The following is a 21596-nucleotide window of genomic DNA, read 5'->3' as shown; positions in this document are numbered from 1 at the left end:
TTTTGAGCACGTTTCTGAAATGTCTAAAAGCTCCAGTTGCTACCGTTTTTTCTGAAAGCTTAGTTTGTTATTGGAACTTCCCAAGAAAAACATAGATCTGCATCTATAATTGAAATTAAATGGCTGTCATGATAATACATTATGAAGGATCTGATGCCACTGGCTCATGGTTCAACAGCATCACATGATGCAACGAGACTGATGGTGGCTAGAGATTGGTAAGGGGGAATGTATTGACTGAGCTTGTGTGAACAGAAAGTATGTTTCTTTGAAATACACTAGACACTAATAAACACTAATAAACATAACTCTCTTCTGATGTGAACGAGGTTTAGGTTTTGCAGGGGATAAAGCCTACCCAAAACACACATAACATTGACTGCCTCAGCTTGATGTTCAAGGACAGGCAGACAGTGAGAGTTCTGTCTTATGAAACATTAAGGACCTAGCAGTGTAAGAAAAATGACAAAAGGAAAAACCATTTACAATAACAGTTTCTTGACCATTGACCTCTTTACTGTGCTTCAGTAGGGCGGAGAACTGGGTGAATTGTTGCGTGGATGTACAAATTAGCCTGGTCTTTCCTGTTTCCCACATGAGTTCCTGTACAGATATATTTTTGGCATGAGACTTAGGCTGTGTTCATTCCTGACATTAAAATGCATCTTGGGTGATCCTATCACAAGTGGACAGCTCTCTCTCTCTCTCTCTCTCTCTCCCTCTCCCTATCCTTCCTCCACAGCCTAAGGCACAGCCATTAAATTGACTTCAGCCTTGATTGAATCAATAAACATTGATGGCACAGAGATTATGAAGACACAGTCTTCATGCCATCACAGTGCCTGTTCATTGTCATGATTAGAAGGAGCCTTGCTGGGGATGTTGAATTATGAAAATTAACTGGCCGAGACCCTTTTTGAGGAATAATTTTTGGCATTTAGATTGGTGAATTGAAATGAGAGTACAGGTTTCATTAAAGCTTTCATTTTAACTGGTAATGCCTTGGAGAATCAGTGGTGCTGATAAATGCCATTTATTTAGTGTGAACTGAAAATTCTCTACATTACTTGCCTAGAAAGGCTTTACAGCTAATTTTACTTTTGTCTTTGAAATAAAGCTATTCTTGTACTGTATGACCGACTTGCCTGATCCAGTAGGATAAAAAAAAAAGCTCTACAGTAAAACACAATGATTGTGTCAAATCAGTGTGTCTCTAATGTTTATTCATTTATTTATAATGCTACAGTAATTGAATATGTTAGCTTCTCCTCCATGAATGCTCCTATTTTAGCTTTAGGAGGCCTGACTGAGGCCTACGGACCTTCCTGGGTTTTGTGCCGGTTTGGGCCAAGATTGCATTCTGCTAGAAGTTTACTGTGAGAGTCTGACTGCTCCACTCCATTCCTGCTGCCTTGGTCCCAGCTGGAGGTAAATTGCATTACGTGGACTCTGTGGCCCTGCTGTAATCTCCACTTCTCTTGGGGGTAAGATGGCGAGGAAGCAATATCAAGAGCCGCAAGTAGTGGTGACTCATTTTCGACTCATTTCATAATGAGAAACGACACTTCATGAGAAGACCATGTGCTGGATTCAGAGCCAGAATGATGCCTGCTTTGTGTCTGGTGCCAGCCATTGTTTAACGGCAATGCCGTATATCCAATTTTTTTTTTTTGAAATGCGGCAGCTTGAAAAACACACTTCGCGTTGTGCTACACTTATTTCTCAATCCCAGACAGGACTGAGTGGAAGTCAGGCATTACGTGCCAAAGATATACTAAGCAATCCAGCTAGAGAAGGTATGAGAATCCTAATTTGTGTTGGCATGGGAGGCTTCGGTATTTTCACGGAGATGGAAGGCTCTTGCTTTATCAGTAAAGCTCTGCCGATCGGTACGGTGGGTCACAGGGGAATGGCATTCTCTGATAATATAATCCTTTTGACTCCCCAACACCTGAAAACTCACACATCCCGCTCACCGTCCCTGTGAAATGGGAACAGGAATGCAATACCACACCTTACAGCCTTAAAACAGGCTGCCTTATCAGACCCTCCACATTGCGATTCGGGAGTGCGGTGGTAGAAAAAAATCAAACAAATGTGATGCTGTTTAATCAGGATTTTTGTAACTTGGGCATAGCGACTGGGAATCAATTGCAGGAAAAAATAGATTAACTCTATGCCACTACCTGAACTTTAAGTTAACATCTGTCAGAATCATGTAATCAATTTCTTTCTGAAATATGTGCCCATGCAATTTCCCAGTCAAACACAAAATGTTCTCACAGTGTTGCTGTCATGTATTGGCAATGTTATAACATTGACAAAACATTCCGTTAACATTACGAGAACATTTTTTTGTTAGCTGGGTTGTCACTGTATCTGAATCACAAATCACCAGTTAATCTGATGATGACTGTGTTGCATTCAAAAAGAAATAGATAAATAAATAAAAAGGTCAATACAAATTAAAGAAGATGCTTGAAAGCATTAAATATTGCACAGAATTTTTGAGCCCCAACGCCCAAATTCTAAAAGGTGCTGGGATACAATGAGCCTGTTCTAATGCTTGGCTGACAAGTTAAAGATGATGAAGACCTTTGCGTAAACAGAGTACGGTGTTTTTTTAAAAGCTGTTTGTTGTTGATAGATGCCAGAGTGGAATCTATTCTGGCCATTCTGCCTCATGTATCATAGAGAGCAGCTGGCTTCTGCCTGCTCTTAACGGCCCTTGCATTGCAGCTGTCAAAAGGTAATGGATTACATTTTAAACACCATCCCACAATACACTGGGTGGTTTCATCGGTTGAGGTTGGTGACACAAATCTGTTGAACATCTTTGTAGCATGTTGATGTTAACCACCTGGCTTGCTCTTTTAATGTAGTTGCCAATTATGTTTCATCTGAATCCTTTATTCAGTGTTGCATTTCACAATACCCGATTCCATTGTTCACACATTGCGATATCTTTTCGGTCACATATTTCTCTTTTCACATTTGGGAATGGGAGGGGGGTATTCTGCTTGTCAAAGCATCTTTGCAATCTCATGAGGGTTATTTTCCATAGGACAGGGGTTGCATTGTACTATCTGACTCATTTTAGTAGTTTGACATACATGTTGCAACAGAGAGAAACGGAATCCTACGTGGTCTTTATAGGGTATTCATCATTAGCATTTCGGCTGAACTGGAGCAGTGAAATGCGGGCACCTCGACGTTACTGCGCTATTTGTCCTCGGCAGGCTAACCCATGGCCCTCCTGTTGTTGGAGAAGAGATGCCCAGAGTCACTCTGAAGGATTATTGAGAAATGCAGGTTTATGGGGTTGACCAGTTATAGTACACTTGGAATTTCCATTATCTTCTATTGCATTCTCTGTGCTTCACTATGAACAAGCCATATCAGATGTGGCTGAACTTAGCATTGCTAGTTTTTCAGACAATTGTATTTTATGCAATGTCTTGATTACATATTTGCTCTGAACATTGCTGTGGTGACTTGGATCATTACTTTTTTTGAGCTTCTGTGTGAAGTATGAGGGGCTTAAGCTGTATATCATCAGTTATGTTTCATCTGAATCCTTTATTCAGTGTTGCATTTCACAATACCCGATTCCATTGTTCACACATTGCGATATCTTTTCGGTCACATATTTCTCTTTTCACATTTGGGAATGGGGGGGGGGTATTCTGCTTGTCAAAGCATCTTTGCAATCTCATGAGGATTATTTTCCATAGGGGTTGCATTGTACTATCTGACTCATTTTAGTAGTTTGACATACATGTTGCAACAGAGAGAAACGGAATCCTACGTGGTCGAAGCGTGGCCGCCTCAGTCTTCCAGTGTTTCGGCTAATCTGCGAAGGCAGCACTTTTGCAGGATGCGGCCGACATCCGTAAAACAACTCATCTTTCGTCACGATCTTAACCACAGTTGAGTTCACTCTCGGGCACCCCACTCGGGTTCTCAGTAAGAAGGGGCGGATTGCGTAAGCAGGGTTGTACATCCTTAAATCCGTACTTTTAAATCAGCTGGCGTGGTCTACGACCACGTTATTTTGTGGGGTGAGTATATGCGGTACTGCACATCTTCATCAGTTTCTCCTGACGTACCTTAGCCTCCTTTCTTTTTCAATGCCTGAAATGTTATTTCACCAGGGTGTAGCCTGTTTCCTGTAGAATTCTTGTGAAAATGGTTTTGGGCTCTGGATTCTAGTTAAGCACGAGTGGCCCCATTGGCTAGAAAAGCAAGCATATCAAAGCTGGAACGATGCACCTTCCTGTTGGTGGTATGCGCAGGTAGAGGGGCCGCTTTTAGTTTGACGCAAAACCGTACGCTCCACTGAGAGGTGGCACATTTCACTGAATGTTTCTCTTCTTCACAGGGAGACCAAGGATTTTAGGTCAAAGTTTTGGACGCTCATCCCCCTGGCTCCTGTCTGAAGACCCGTAATGGACCAGGGCCTCGGACCGCTTCCATGCGCCTCCCGTCCCACCGACGCTCTGGCCGAAATCCCGCGCCGGCGCTGAGAGCCCGTCCACCCCCGGGACTATGACCCAAACGGACTACAAGTTCAGCCTGCTCAGGGAAAGGCCGCTCCTGCTGCAGGTGGAGGACAGCCCCATGAACCTGTTCGCCGTGCTGGAGGTGAAGAGGGACCCCCAGCGCAGATGGAGCGCCCCGGCCTGCTTCAGGAAGGCCCGGCTGTACGGCTTTTTTTTCGGGCTGACGGTCATGTTTCTGATCATGGCCTCATACATCCTGACCGGAGACAAGAAGAGACTGCTGCTGACCCCGTCTCCTTACCACTTCTCTGCGTTAGTCAACCCGGGGCCCTTTCCCTTCAACCTCTCTTCAGCCAAGGACTACGCCAACATTAAAATGGTGGTGAAAACCATCGCCTCTAAGGTGGTGTTCGGCCCCCGGCCGGTTCCTGACAGGAAGGACCTGGTCCACAGCGAGCCACATGTGAGTACCAGGTTTTGGATGTCTGGAATATTCAGTATTCACAGAACTGGTTTCCTAAAGCATTGCTAAAGTCTTTTTTGATATAAAAGAATATACACAATTCAAATTGATCTCCTGTTCAACCTATTGTGTGACTGGCATTCACCATTGTGTAAATTATTTTCCCTTGGACACAGATACATGTGGAAATTATATACTGATTACTGTCTTGTCCAGGGCCATGTCTACATTAGCGAGGATTAAATTACATGTTGACAAGTAATGTGAAATATAAACAAAAATCATTTGGAGAATGTTCCTTCATTTAAAACATGAATTCATTCCTTTATTGTTTATTTAAGCAGCTAACAAAACAGCAGCACATTTTAGGCAAAGAACTTCAGTTCGCTATAGAGAATACTTACTGTGACAATGTCAGATTCTGTAAATCTTTGTCTCTTTTAATTCCATGATCTGGATAAACTAGTTTAAATACTTAATTCTTGTGGTAATAAAGTAATATATGGTGAGATGCAAGTTGACATTCCTAATTTGTTATTGAACTGGATATAAATAATGAATTTGTGGGCGCAACTGATATTACTCTACATCATAAATGTATGAATAATAGCCTATTTACTCGAGGGCTGACATGAAACCATGGGCCAATCAGTATTAACCGAACATGAGAGCTGCACTAAATTTATGCTTGGAAACCTATCTTCTCTGTGTAACTGTTACATCGTGAGTGAGGCTATGAATGACGCTGTGACTTCCTTTCTCGTGGCTTGTGACACACTATGCGTTCCCTCTGCAGATGTTTTCTATTATCCCCCGTAAATTCCTGCCCGATGTGAAGAACCCGTGCTGGTACGAGGAGCGCTCTGGGAATATCACCGGCGACCCTTACGGCGCGAACCTGTACGCCCGCTACTCCAAGCGTTTCCGAACCGCATTTGACAACCTGAGGAACACTTTCAGGGAACATTTGTATCGCCGCGGGAACAAGTACTACCGCCTGCGGTGCCTGCCCTACTTTTATATCATAGGCCAGCCAAAGTGCGGCACGACTGACCTTTATGACAGACTGAAGCTGCACCCTGATGTGAGGTTCACCACTTTCAAAGAGCCCCACTGGTGGACCAGGAAAAGGTTTGGTAAGTGAAAGTCTCTTTTTTCAAACTAATGGCTTAAAATTTATAGTTTATCTGTGATGTCTGAGAAAAACTCTGGAGTGGTGAGTAATGCATTAATTCCAGCCTAAGGTTGTCATTGAGTTTAAAAAAAAAAAAAAAAAGTCTGCAAATCAAGGTCTAGTATGCTGTGGACATGGACCTCAGTTATCCATGACCCAATGTGTCCGGAATTAATTTAACCATAATTTGGAATTCTGTGGTACAATGCAATCTGTCCATGCTTACAGAAGACAGAAAATCACTGACAGGCCTGGAGAAATGTGAGAGTGTGTCTGCTTCCTACCACTTTCAACACTGCAGCATAAAGTACATAATGTTTTTGAAAATAAAATTACATTGGAGTTTGAGCCTTTGTCCAACATATTCAAACCTTCCATGTCAAGGGAAAGAATGGCTCAAAACTAAATAGTACTGCACATTAATGGTTTGGGTATAAATGCATGGAAAGCTGCCTGGTCTCTGAACCATTGCCCATAGGAAGAACTAAGCTCAGTGATTTCGCAAACAACTATCAACACTAATGTACCTTCATTTTGAATTGCGCTGTCAGTGTGTGTTCCAGTTTTATGTTTAATGCCGCCTGAAGGTAATGAGATGTGCATATAAGCCTGAATGTGGCCTGGCATAGACGGGGGGTGGAGGGAACATGGGCCTGGATTCATTCGTGTCCTACTGTACTGTGCCTAGTGTAGCACGTATAATGTGTTCTCTACTATGTGCCATGTGTTGGGGGCTGGGCTCCACTGTGAATACAGTCCCTCTCGCTACCCAAACCCTTTTTCAGGAGTTTTGTTTGGCTGTCTAATCAGATAAAGGCTTACCCGCATGGGGTCCAAATTTCCCAGGCGTGCGGGTTGGCATCATCAATCACACGTGCTATCCCTGATCTCCCATTGCTTCCTGTCCAATGATCATGAAGCTGTGTTGTTGGGCTACTCTCTATTGCTTAGAGCAAGTAAAGCCTATCAGAGGTGGAAACACCCTTTAAATCAATGCCCCTCTTCTTCACCAGCAAGATAATGGAAAGAAGGAAGAAAGAAAGAACCAAAAAGGCAGCAGCCACAGTAATTATAAATATGCTGTAGTAGGTTTAATTTCTGTATGTTGAGTGTTTATTTCGAAGTAGCTACTCCATAACATATGGTTTTTGTCATGATCCATACATATTATGCTCCTAGACACTTATTTCCAAATTGCTGTGTAATGTTCATTCGTGAAACTTGGGTTGTTGTGTGACGCTTGCATGTCCATTGTGTGTTGTCTCATCAAAATTAATAGACATTTTTCATCCACTACCAGCCTGCTGGAATGGTAAGCACCCAGAAAATGTGCTGCGTGAGGTCCATTCTCCCACTCACTACTGAATGGGTGACACTGCCTATGCTGTGCTATTGCATAAAGGCCATTTAGGACTGTTTCCTAAAATACCGTGCAGTGTTTGCCTTAAGAGGTTAAGTGAGCATATATAATATAAACCAGGAATTTATTGCAAGTATATGACAATCAAACCCAGAGAAAACATATCAAGTGCTCTTAAATGTCCGATCATGCTGATTTCATTGGTTTTTGCAAAAGCACTTGCGTTCTTGACTCACTCTTTAGGATTGGTGAGCTAATACCGACATATCATCAATTTGTTCATTTATTTTCCAAGCTAGTGCATGGCAAACATTAATTCCATTCACAGCATGTCGGAAATTAAACTGCTTTACTAGCACTGGAGGAAGAATGTAGTAGAACAAAGACTGTCTATGAGTAACAACAAGGAGGGCTTTATAGGGTATTCATCATTAGCATTTCGGCTGAACTGGAGCAGTGAAATGCGGGCACCTCGATGTTACTGCGCTATTTGTCCTCGGCAAGCTAACCCATAGCCCTCCTGTTGTTGGAGAAGAGATGCCCAGAGTCACTCTGAAGGATTATTGAGAAATGCAGGTTTATGGGGTTGACCAGTTATAGTACACTTGGAATTTCCATTATCTTCTATTGCATTCTCTGTGCTTCACTATGAACAAGCCATATCAGATGTGGCAGAACTTAGCATTGCTAGTTTTTCAGACAATTGTATTGATTACATATTTGCTCTGAACATTGCTGTGGTGACTTGGATAATTACTTTTTTTGAGCTTCTGTGTGAAGTATGAGGGGCTTAAGCTGTATATCATCAGTACTGACATTTTAATTAGTTTGTAGCAGAAACAGGCACCCTGGTTCTTTGCAGGTTTTGAAATCTTATCAGAGATCAACAAAAAGTGTTGACAGTGGAGTATGCATGTGACTAATATTATCAGAGATCAACAAAAAGTGTTGACAGTGGAACATGGATGTGACTAGCATTTCCTGTTCTCTCTCTCTCTCTCTTTCTCTCTCTATGTATGTATATATATATTACTATGACAGATATATTTTATAAATGGCTTTATAATGGTAAATATCAACATGATTAAACAGTTGTCTACATTTCTTGTTTTTGTTTTCCATACATTTAAGTTTTTTTTGTTTTAAAAGCAGTGCTTTTGCAATTTTTTATTAAATAAAACTGGTTCACAATGGAACCAGATCGTCATTTACAGGCGAAGAAAGGTTGATTCAAAATGCAATGCATCAACTTTGAACGGGTTCAATTAAAAGGCTAGCACTCACATGACATTCCATGATGGGATTTTTGTCATGAGCTTCAATAGTAAGCACAATAATCTCTTCCCCAAGGGGAAACACACTATGTTTTTGTTTCAGTCTGAGGCAAAGCTTTTGTTCCTTTGAAGTCTTAACAGCTGCTGGTGAATGAATAATAAAAAAAAGAAACTAATAGTGTTTTGTCCAGTAGCATAATATTAACTTAACTTTAATAATGTACTGCCATGTAGTGTATGCATAACATAATATTACGTGCATGGCAGGAAATGATTTTCCCAGAAGAAAAGCATTCTCAGCACGAGAGTCTTTGTCTTAAAGTAGTATGTGAAGGGTGGATAATACTGAGCTAATTAAGATATTTCTAATTATTGAATTTTCATGGCACAAATGGTCTCGCTGATCTCTCAACCAAGTGTTTGCCTGTCATGGTAGCTTATGTTTTTTTTCGATTATCATTGAAAAATTGTTGTGACATGATTTTTAGGCGACTGTAAAGATTAGACTTCTCGACTACTAATGAATTGCTACAGTTGTAAGGTAACAACCTCCATGTTGCATGATGTAAATGCCCTGGGTTATTATGTGGAAGGAGGAAAATGGCTTTTCAGATGACACTGTTGACAGTAATGGAGTGTGACTGCATTTCTTGAAACCCTGCGGGAATCTATTGTTGGAGAGTAATATATTTATTTTCAATCGAATAAACACATTGGAGAAAAATTAATATTTCCTACTAGGGGAAAACTTTCTTACAAACATTTCAAAACTCGAATATTGTATATTATTGTAAGGAAAATTAATTTACAGTGGGGAAACATCGACTTCTGTAGTGTAAATAGTAAACAGTATGTTGCTATGACACAAACAATGTTTGGCCTGGATTTGGAAACGAGTGCAATCACTCACACAAAAAAACTATTTTCCATGTAAAGTAACGTGGGAATTTTGCCAGAAATAATTTACATTTTTAATTGCTAAGTCAACCTTACTGCAAGCAAAGCTGGGAACACGAGCATGTGTATCTGGCAGTGCTATTTTTTATTAATAGAAGTAGTGTCTCACTTCTTCTGGGAAAGAAAAAAGTCTTAAATTCGTAAATAATTGGGCTGGCAATGCACTTGCAAGGAGGGTATGTTTTGTAGTTGGGCCCCCTGTGAAAAGTGTGTGGGAGGCGTCTTGGTGCCTGACTCAGATGTGAACGCAATCTGGCTGTGCAGTGATGGCTTAATGTTCTCATTGCTGCCAGCTTCAGATCTTCAGGCTGTTTCTTTTAACCTCACACTCTGACCCTTGCTGCTGACCGTGTAAAGCAGTTTATATCCGCAGTCTGAATACAGCTGTGAGGGATTTTCATGTTGTGTTAGGAGGCCTCTGGCTTTTGGTTCCCACCAAAAAAAATGCAAAGAAACCCATTCAGAGCACTGTTCACATGAAACAGTTGTCTTTTATTTACAGTCAAAAATCAAAGGCTGTGTATCAGGATAGCAACTGCTGCTCACGCTCATGAAAACATTAGTCTAATCAGAACTCATAAAGCCACAGAGTGAAATGTGTTAAATCAACTCTTAGAGAGTGCATATGGTCCCTATTGGACTCATATGTACTCTGTTAGAGTTAAATTAACACCAGACATTTTACTGCGCATATAAAGTTTAGGTATACTCTCCATGTTAATTCAAAAGGCTTTTTTTAAAACAAAGTTTCTCTTCAACCTTGATAAAAACAATTAAATGAAAAAGCATGCAAAATGTACGAAATATATGAAGTAAATGTCACAACAGTACAAGCTGAAATAAGCTTTGATTCTAATGTATATGCATTGTTGCTAATTGTTTCTTTGTTCCTCCTACGCTAGCTATAGATCTCAGGAGAGGGTTAGCTGTGGCGTCCAAAGAGATGAATTCCTACACGGGACACCACGATCCTCTGTAGCTCAGTGAAACCCATACTTTCATCTGCTGTTTCTCAGGGACAGAACAAGCGCTTCACACACATAATCAGCTCTTTCATTTCATACCGCACCCCCTTGAGATTACCCTTATTACTCAGAATTTAAATTTGAATGCTGTGGTTTCATAGTTATTTATTTAATTTTCCACGATTCAGCCCTTTTTGTCAGTTTTAAGAATAGTTTTTGTTTGGGTCAGTGCTTACCCGCTCTTACCACCTCTTACCACCAATTACAGTACCACATTTTACCATGTGTAGGCCCCTTTTGTACATAATAAAATGCTTCCATAAGCTTGCAACACCAGTCATGTTTTGCACCCCAAATTTACACAAAACCAACAAGAGGCTTGTGCCACATGTTTGTAATCCATATGTGATTACAGTATCAAGTATTGCGAGTTATAATGATTTTACAGACACTGAATTTCAAACTCTGCAGACTTACCTGGGGAAAATGCAAAATAATGGAGTCTTCCTATGTAATATTTTATCTCAGATACTAATCTCAAGGGAAAATGCACATCTGTAATTACTGCCATATGATCATGTAATCCCATCAAAAGCTGCCCCTGCATCATAGGCAGACCGATGTCTCCTTGTTTCCTCGCAGTAATTAAGAAGAGTAGCTTGTGTAACAGGTTCCAAGCTTTCGTCTCTGCATCTTGGCAGGCCTGTAACCAATCATCGTAAATATGTATCCGAGGGATGGTCATCAGAGTGTTTTCTCTCCGTGTGAAATGAAGGAAGGATTCTACGGACCCATCCGGCTCTGTTTATTGGTGCGCGACGTCGGATGACGCCCCTTCCTCTCCGCAGGTATCATCAGGCTCAGCGAGGGCTTCCATGACCGCTACCCAGTGGAAGATTACCTGGATCTCTTTGATCCGGCTGCGTACCAGATCCAAGATCACCTGCAGGGAAATTCGTCCAGGGGCTCGAGCAAGCGAAACATCATTATCGGTAAGCATCACTTTTTTGCTTTGTTTGTTCTTTTTTTTTGTTCTTTACAGCCTGTCAGAAAAATCAGGGCAGTTCACCGATGAATGAACTCACTACATGCCGCCTTCTTTTGGGAGTGGTTTCCTGACCTCATGGGCTTATTAATGACAACTGAACTGAAGAGCCATACTAATGTAGTGCACAGTGCCCTCATAAGTAATAAGTATTCACACCCTTGAATATGAAACATCTTTAACATCTTTAGTCTAGTCTGGAGCACCAGATCTAAGCATTTTAAGCTTTCCATCTGTCTCATTCTCAGTAGGAGTCAGGATCAGTAACACACACAAGATGCTGACGTCACAGGACAATTCTGATGGCATTGTGGTAGAGCAGTCCGCAGTTCACAGGCACGTCACTGACGTGATGTCACAGAATTGGAGAAAAGCGAGTAGCGTGTCCTGCGCAGTGGAGTCATCTACCTGCTGCCAGGCCCTCTCTGAAAGTGACCTCAAGCTCTGTCCCTCCTGAGGGACAAGTGAAGTAGCTGTTCTTATTAGAGAGGCAGGTGGAGTGGCGGGCAGTGGGCGTGGTGTACTGTAGCAGTGCTTGGGGGATTGCAGTGGGCACAGTCAGGTCTTCCACTCCATCATGAAAGAGCTGGGAGAATTCAAAGTGAACTTTTGGATTCATTAGTGTGTCGCAGCACCTGCTTTGTGGGTTATGCTGAAATTGGCTAAAGCAGGTTTTTTTTTTTTTGTCTGACTCACCATTTCTGCCCTGTCTCTATTACTGTACACCTGCTGCCATTATTAGAACAAAAATGTACTTTGGGTTTGTCATCATATTCTGCATTCTGGTTGTGTTGTTGTACACATTAGTAAAATGTACTTTTTAAGACTGTAATGGAAGCCAGCCAACGAGTACTTCATCCATTCAAGTAGAAAAAAAACAATCAATTTTAGAAGCTTAAATCCAAATTTTGTTTTATGTTCTGTTATTTTATGATGTGTTCTTTTGATGTTCTTTTGATTTTAAAGCGTTCCCTTAAACTGAATAAACTGCAAACTGATGAATTCACCTAATTAAATGGGCCTATATGCTGAAGCATGCGAAGGATGTGAGCATGTGTTACTGTATGATTCCTGCTAATTAGGAGTAGACACGAAGCTAGTGTGACCTCCACTCCAGACATCTTTAAAAACCCGTAAGCATGAGGTCTTGGTGGGGTGTGATGTACATGCAGGGGGGTGAGAGCACGGATACTGCATTACAGGTCCGTATAAATGAAGAGCTTTTCTCAGTACCATGCTGTGTGAAATATTATTCCATCGTGGTGGATTCAACCCCCTGCCAGTCCGACCACAAAGATACACCATTATAAAAGCATATTTGCATTAGGTAGAGCGATGTAATCAGCATGTGCACGTGAAATGTTTAGGAACAGGAAATGTGTCAGTATGACATATACTGTACTTTCCTAGCGTGGTATTTAAAGGAAGCACTAATGAAAAACCGATAGGCATCCAACAATGCCATTTTCGTGCATCAGGAGAGGTTTGCACCAAAGGTAGTTAGTGTGCTGACAGGTTTGCCTCCCTCTCGAAATGAATAAGCCTTCTGATAAGGAGCATGCCAGAGTCCAATTTAATATCCACAGCGGACTCTGCCAGGACTGTAAGGCAAAGGCCAGGCTGAGCAGCAGGGGAGAAGAATGGAGGACAGTCTCTGCTTTTTAAAAACTACCCCCTAACCATCCAATACAACTATATGATCTCCAAACCCCCCAACAATAAACAACAGCAACCCTGGGTGCACCTCGGCAATCCCATAATATTCCATTCATTCTACATCTCCTATTGGAGTGACTTGACAAAGGTATTTGCTCTGGTTGCTCTGTATTTAAACCAACATCTAGATTAGATACGACGTCTCCTGACCATAACAGTTCTTGAAATGTTCATGTTCTGCACGGTTACTCAGCGGTTAAAACTTAAAAGGTTTTGGTTGTTGTTTCATATGTTTTATTTGGCCAAACCCTGTGGTAGAGAGAAAATTGAGGAAATGAAGCTGAGGTCTTTGAACGCGCAGCAATGGGTCTTAAAGGAGCCGCGGTGGCATTAGCATGAACTTTGGTACTGATAGATGGTAATTAGAAGCAGTGTTTTGTGTATTGCATTATTTTTGTCTATTGAAGAGAATGAACACATGGTCAGCATGCCTGTCACAGCGAGGCTGGATGCTCGTATATTACTGTAGGAAGGAGGCGCTGCTGGAAGAACACAATGTATGATTACACACCCCAAGAAGCTCATTGGCTATTCACGAGGGCTCCTCTTGGAAATGGCCTGCCATCTCAATGAAGTGGCGCTTCTCTGGAAATGGAAAACAGGGTCTTTCTCAATCCCCCCTGTTCTCTATTTAAACTCACTGTTTGACTCTGTGTCTGTGGGCCCTCGGGGATTTGAGCGAGTGTATCTTTTGTATCCACTTTCTCCCATGTTTAATCCCACTTAACCAGGGACATTCCGGGATAAATTCCAAAAAGAGCATAGTGCGCCATTGAGCTAAATAAAGGTCATTGAGAAAACCCAGTGTAAAAAAGCACATTTCCTGCATTCTGAAAGTTAAAAAAATGGAAATGAGGGGATTGAAATAAAATTAAAACAAAAATATTTTTGGCGATTGTTGCAACCATTCAAATTTTCAAATTAATTCCATGTGGTATGTGGGCTCTAAACTGTGATTTTGGCATCTGTCCATACCAAACACCTCATTGGTGTAGATACACCCACTTCAGATGCACAACAAACAGTACTAGTTCTTATTAGTTGCATTATTAATATACATTGGATATACTGTTAAAATGCTTTCTATAGTATGGAGCATCGCGTAGTTCTGGCAGGTCACGAGAGTCAAGCGCTCCGGCTGAATCAGCTGATGCCTCAGCTGAGTGATGTTCGCCTATCACAGTACATTCACATAACAGGGCGGTCTACTTAAACAGCCTCCCTCTACTCATTTGGCTGCTCCTCCTGCATGCAAGCTGCTGCACGTTGCTTTGTAAATCCCCTCCACCACCCCAGCTCCATCCCTATGTGCCAAGAATTTGTATTGCTCCATCCCTTTGTGGTAGGAAATTGCATTGCTCCATCCCTGTGTGTTAAGAACTTGCTTTGCTGCTGGATCTGTTCTGTGTGTACCCCTCTAGGGGGGTTTGGCTGCTGGCCTCCCGGCCTTATCCACGCGGGCTGCGTGGTTGGCGGGAGAGCTCCAGAACAGAGCCATACCGCCAAACATAACTGTATTGCCTTTATTGTAAATAAAGATCTACTTTGATGACAGTGGTCCTGACAGAAATGTCTATTATTGAATATTGACTCGACTGGGGGATCTCAACCTTCTTTTCCCATGGAAAAAATAAATAAAACATGAAGATCTCACCAGATCACCTAAAGATATTAGTCTAACTCAGCAAGATTATCAAATCTCAAATGCATGAAATGGACAAATTTACTTTCAGGCATCAATCGAATGAAAATACTTGTTTGTCTGAGAAAGCTTTTTTGTATCAATGCAGAGACAGTGCGGTGTAATTGTTAGAGAACTGGGCTTTTAACAAAAGCTTGTGGGTTTTATTTCCAGCTGGGCACTACCTTTGTACCCTCGAGTAAGGTACTTAACCTAAATTGCATCAGTAAATATCCAGCTGTTTGAATAGATTTTAAAAATCTCATTTGTGTAAGTCACTCTGCTAAATGCCAACAGGAAAGGTAATGTAAGAAGCTACCTATCACTGATACATTAATCATGAGGTTCTAACTTTGCCTATGGACCACCAGGGAGGCTTTAGTGGACCAATTAGAATCTAAGGACCAGAGCTTGGAAACCACTGCGTTGGATTTACATGTACCTTTTAGCCGTTTAGCAGATGCGCTTATCCAGAGCGAATTGCGTTCTTCACATACAGTCCATTTATACAGCTGGATATTTGCTGAAACAATTCAGGGTAAGTACTATGCTGAGGGCTACATCAGTACCCCGCCTGGAAATAAAACCGCCGATAAAGATACGAGGCCTACCCGTTAGATTAGACAGCGATGAGTAAAACCGCTACGTTCACGACAGGCGAGGCCAGCGCGTCCACGATGTGGGACAACAACGCCTGGGTGTACTTCTACGACAACGCCACCGAGGGGGAGCCCCCGTTCCTGATCCAGGACTTCGTCCACGCCGTCCAGCCGGACGCCAGGTTCATAGTGATGCTGAGGGACCCCGTGGAGAGGTAGAACAGCAGGACTTTGGGCCCCCCGTCTTTTGCGCTGCTTCACCGCTCGCGTGGGGGACATGCCAGCTGCGCTTCCGTCAGCAGTTACGCGTTAAAAATCCCGCGGTCTCGCGTGTGAATGATTAATGAGGCGGCGGCGCGCTAAAAGTCACGCAGTAGCACTTTTTTTTTGTCCGCCATAAAGCAATCTGGAAGGCCGTTTTTTCGCGCACGAATAATGGAAACAAAGCTACCGAGAGAGTGCTTGGCCTATGGCAAAGTGCCAGTTAGCGCCGTTCATTTTAACCTGCTCTGTCAGGACAGGACAGGCTCCAGACATGGTCAACACAACGCCTGTAATTTGTGATATGCTCTTAACGTAGCCTGCTTTTGAAGCAATGAAAAATGACTCAAATACTCAAAACAGATTGCTTCCACTCAACAAAAAAAAAGCATTTTGATTTTTTTTTTGTCCTTCAAAATTCGATTGCTACTGTGTTGCTAATTATTATTTCCTTAAAAAATAGACTTAAAGCAAAAAACATTTCTTTACCTGTGGGCGCATGATACTATGTTCCAGTTAACACCACCTGCTAAATCAAATGCTTATGTTTGCCAATGATAATGGTTAAATGTATTTGCCAGCTAAGCCCATGCACGTTCTGAATTCATACTGAGCAAAACGGGCAAAGTGTCAGGTATGAGCAGCAGTCCGTTATCCCAAGAGATTCAGACCAAAGCTGCATTTATAATTCAGTCCTGTGCAAACAGGCCGAGGGAATGGTAATGTTTTGTCTGCGCTTCGATTCCCCGCAGGTTGTACTCTGACTACCTCTACTTCGGCATCGCCAACAAGTCAGCGGAGGACTTCCACGAGAAGGTGTCCGATTCCCTGCAGCTGTTTGAAGGGTGTCTGGCTGAATTCTCCATGCGCTCCTGCGTGTACAACACCACCCTCAACAACGCCATGCCTGTGAGTAGACCTCTCTTATCAGCTCGATCTGTTCATAGAAAATGTGACACTCGCAAGCGTAGAAACAAAACGAGATTGATGCACGAGAGACAGCGACATAAAAAGAGAGACAGAGCAAAGGAGAGACATGCTTAGAGCGAAAGAATGAGAGTACATACATACAGAAGAAAAGTGACTGAGAAAGAAAGATAGAATAAGACAAAAAAGAAAACAGGAACAGAGGAAGAAGAGAGATTCCACTTGTTTCTTCACTCTGTAGAGCAGAGTGCATCCTGAAGACAAAAACAACTGAGGCTGCTCAGTGTAGAATCTGGCAGCACATACTAGCCACAAAACCATTATGAGGCTGGAGCCATTTAACACAGTGTTCCGGAAGGAAGGTGAGAAGTGCAGTGCTCGGCTGGCCGATGACTGAGATGGTAAGCAGAGCGCTCTCTGTGGTCAGTTCTCCTCGGAGAGAGAAGCTAAATGCCTGTGGCGAGTCCTGGCGAGTCCAAACTCCCACAGTGCATTGGGGCTGGAGGAGCGAGAGGGCGGACCTAAACCGTGCCCCCCCTGCCCCCCCCCCGTTTACCACCAGACTCTTGCAACATGAGACGCCCCGAGGCCCAGGATTTTCAGAGATTAAGTTTCTCTGTGGGAATTCTTGTTTTCTCCCTAGCTCCTGGTCAGCAGTTCATTTCCTCAGACAGACCATAGATGTATTCTGCAGTAGACGTTTAATATGTGTTGCGCTGCACAAAATTGCCCTCACCACGTGATCTGTTATGTGATGGAGGTGCATGGTATGCAAATAGAATAAATGTGGATTTATGGGAATTGTCCATTCCACAGTTGAGCCCACAAGACAAGAAAGCTCTTCAATTCATAATTATAATGTAATAATACAGTATACTTGTGTAATACAAATAATGTAATATGAAAATATGACAACTACAGGGAATTTTTATGTCAATATTTAATTATAAGCATCTAAAAAAGGGTCCACTATTTCTAACATTGCTGGCATTTAGTAGATACTCTTATCCAGGGTGACATACTCAGCTGTTATATTTTTACACAGTATCCATTTAAAGAACTGAATATTTACCTAAGATATTCAGGTTAAGTACCTTGCTCACAGATACAACACAAGTGTCTCACCAAGGAATCAAACCTGCAACCTTTAGGTTACGTGCCCAGCTCCCTAATCATTATACAGTACCACACTCCTGGTTTGTTTACAAAGAAGGCAGACACATATAAAATCTGAGTTTCTGCTTATTTTATACAGTTTCTGCACATGCCTTGAAATCAACTTGAGGCTTTGCCTACAGGCATGAGAAAATTGCATATTTGTTCCATATCACGTACACATACCATTGCTACACATCTTATTTTTTACACATACCATTGCTACACATATTATTTTTTACACATACTATTCCTACACATGTTCTGTTCAAATACATATTTGTACAATATTTACAGAATTCACAATGACTGCATGGCTCAGTTCTTACAGTTCTTAGTGACGTGTCTGCTGCAAGAACTGTAGTTTTAACATTTCTGCATGGTGAGCATGTCGTTTTTATTCATGCACTTCTAACATGAACAGATACCCCAGTAATTGCAGGGTATGGTGCTGGATTATATGCTCAGGGCTGACTGAGTCCAGACATTCCTTGCATGCGGTCGGGTTGCGGTCAGACAGCTGGAGGGTTCACGGTCACAGAGTCAGTGTGGGGAGGGGACCCGTGGGCCGAGGTGGCCTTCCTCAGCGACTGGCCTGAACCGCATTCCTGCTGCTGGACTGCAGTGTGCGGCTCAGCCAATCAGCAGTCACGCTCCACACGGCGCCAGCGCCCTATTCCCCACCAAACCTTGTAGATTTAGGCCAAGGAGCAAGAGGTAAACACAGGGCTGGCGCTGAGGACTGCATTCCCTTAGATCCACGTTGCTGCTTTGGTCAAAAGCGCTGTGCTTTGTGAGCTGGTGGAGAACGCCCTTGTAATAGGGTGGATCTTTGTCTTTCTATCTCCAGGTGCGGTTACAGGTGGGGTTGTACATCGTGTACTTGCTGGACTGGCTGACGGTCTTCCGCAGGGATCAGATCTTAGTCCTGCGGCTGGAAGACCACGCCTCAAATCGGAAGTACACCATGCACCGAGTCTTCGACTTCCTCAGCTTGGGTAAGTGTGTAGGCTGCAACCAGTATGTCACCAGCTTCTTCCATTGCACATCAGGTTAGATTGATCGAACAGTGTGGGCATGCCTATCTTGCTGTGAGTGCCTCTACGTTCAGCTCTTGTTCAAAAGGTTCCATACAATCCTACTTATCTTATCCATCCCACAATGCACCGCTGGCAGATCTCCTCTTGTGTGAAAATTAGGTGATTTCCCTCACTTAGCGTGAAGTGGCCCTGGCACATCTGGCTCTCAGTCTGCATTAAAAATATTTGGAGGCTAATTGGGGGAGACTGGTCATCGCAGGGGGCTGAAAGTGGGGGCGGAGGTACGCGGGGCCAGGCTGAAGCCTGCTATAAGGAGTCCCGCTGGTTCACGGGCCTCTTTTAAACCTGCGTAACAGGAGCTCTGGCTGCGCAAGGCTCTGCTTCGCTTCTTCAAAGGGATGCCGTCTCAAGCAGGTGTGAAATGACCACCTCGCAGCCCGGCTTTTCGTTCACTGCCACACGCGGAACTAATTTAGGAGGTTTCCGGCAAGTTCAGTTTTATTGCGCAGCGTAGCTTGGCTCATTGTACCTGAAGTGTGCTTTAACGATGGAGGCAATTTTTCCCTTGAAGGCTAGCGCTGGCACAAATGTGATTCCTGTTCACACCTTTCAAAAACCACACAATATGAGTGATAATCAACTGTGAAAGGATGGAATTTGTGATCTTTTAAAAACGTAAGTGCCTTTTGAATGCAGGGCCTTTGACAGAACAGAAGGAGGCGGAGATCACCAAAAGTCCTGCGTCCAACACCAGGAGACCAGCTGACAAGAACCTGGGACCCATGCTCCCTGTCACCAAGGAGATCCTCCGGGATTTTTATTCTCCGTTCAATGAGAAGCTGGCCAAAGTGCTCCGAAATGAGTCATTCCTGTGGGAGGGCCATTCCAAGCACACGTGAATCAGTCCCAATGAAAAGAAATCATAATATAAATGATTTTGTTCAGGAAGGAAAATGCATTCGTGGTTGCATTAAAACAATGACATTGGGAAGCTTTGTTTATATTTAAATTATTTTAAGTTATGAAGGAGAGAAGAATCACTGATGCAAAACGGCACAGAACATTTTTTCTGACCTTGATTTTACATTACAGAAAAGGGGAAACATTTTCCCTTTGGTACAATAATACTTTGTTATTTGCATTAAATAAAATACTACATAATGACCAATGAGCCTGCTTTTATTTATTTATTTTTTACATTATTGGAGGCACGTGTGCTTTTTCAGAATGATCGTATCAATTATAATGATAATGATAATAAAAGTTTAAATGTGCTTTTGAAATGTGTATATAAGTACAATTCTGAATATATAAATTCAATTTTTGAATATATAAATTAAATTCTGGACATATAAGTACAATTCTTGAATATATAAATTCAATTCCCGAATATATAAGTACAATTCTGAATATATAAATTCAATTTCTGAATATATAAATTCAATTCTGGATATATAAGTACAATTCCCGAATATATAAATTCAATTTCCGAATATATAACTTCAATTCCGAATATATATATAACTCGGTTTATAATCAGGCATATCACAAGACAGCCGTTTTTACTTTTTGAATAATTTCTTTTTTTTTCTTCATGGGCTACTGAGTGAGAAAAACAAGTTTAACATTAGCATCAGGGAAATTTGACAGTACAATCAAGGATAAGCAAACAAAAACGTTAAATAATTAAAATTTGAATGAGGCAATAATTCGGACTTCATTAAGGGGTCCTTATTTTCTTGGTATTAGGACCTTTCAAGTAGGGGCACCAAATTTCACAGGGAATGGCCCAAAGAGCTAGAGAAATAGAAAATCATCTCTTAACCAGCGAGAGTTTCATAGAAACCCTTGCTGCAGCATGCGACAGAATACCGCACACCAAACTACGGAGGAAGAGATCTGCACGCTATTTCGCCGAGGCTCTCAACCAGGCGAACGTTTCCCTGCTCCTGTTTACAACCTGAGGCAATTCTCCAAACCGCGCAAAGAGTACAGGTGAGCTGCTTAAACTATTTGAATAACTTGCGATGTTGGTGTTTGGGGTGCTTGGCTAAGTTAGCTGCATTGCCTACTGTTAAAGATATAAAATAATAAAAATATTAAATATACAAAAATATATAATTCACTGTCAAATCAAAATCAAACAGGCCTAGTGATTGTAACAGTTCTAGTTTCTTCCATTTTCGTACCGCACTCTAGTCTGAGTTGGCCTGCTTGAGAACGGCTAAAAACACGAAAACAATTCATAACAGGTAAAGATGGCTAGCGGCAGTGCGCCTGCCATGACAGTTCCACCAAACATAGGCCCTACCACTCTTTGAGAAACAAAAAAACAATAATTCATGTGTATGAATACTTTGCCCTTGGTTATATAATCAAGACAACATTGTCAAAAACACGTTTGGAAACACTGTCATTGCTCATTTTAAACTGAAAGAGGAAACGCATCTAGCTAGCTAACTTAGCCAAGCACCTCA

General features: G+C 42.1%; 1 protein-coding gene across 3 annotated transcripts in view; it reads left to right on the top strand.

Moving 5' to 3' along the window:
• Positions 1-20287, top strand: part of LOC118221821 (carbohydrate sulfotransferase 15-like) — a 65988-nt gene extending 45701 nt beyond the window's left edge. For 2 of the 3 annotated variants that reach the window (XM_035407216.1, XM_035407215.1), the window contains exons 2-8: positions 4382-4965; positions 5762-6101; positions 11544-11687; positions 15795-15951; positions 16750-16906; positions 18930-19077; positions 19816-20287. In XM_035407216.1, coding sequence (XP_035263107.1) covers positions 4549-4965; positions 5762-6101; positions 11544-11687; positions 15795-15951; positions 16750-16906; positions 18930-19077; positions 19816-20018 — 1566 coding nt within the window. In that variant the 5' untranslated portion in view covers positions 4382-4548 and the 3' untranslated portion in view covers positions 20019-20287. Of the gene's footprint in view, positions 1-3991; positions 4062-4381; positions 4966-5761; positions 6102-11543; positions 11688-15794; positions 15952-16749; positions 16907-18929; positions 19078-19815 lie in introns of those variants that run through there. The other variant, XM_035407217.1, reaches the window with a different exon arrangement.
• The last annotated feature ends 1309 nt before the right edge of the window (positions 20288-21596 follow it).

This window comes from Anguilla anguilla, chromosome 2 (assembly GCF_013347855.1).
Source record: "Anguilla anguilla isolate fAngAng1 chromosome 2, fAngAng1.pri, whole genome shotgun sequence".
NCBI classification, from domain to species: Eukaryota; Metazoa; Chordata; class Actinopteri; order Anguilliformes; family Anguillidae; genus Anguilla; species Anguilla anguilla.
This window is presented reverse-complemented; position numbering and strand designations above follow the sequence as displayed.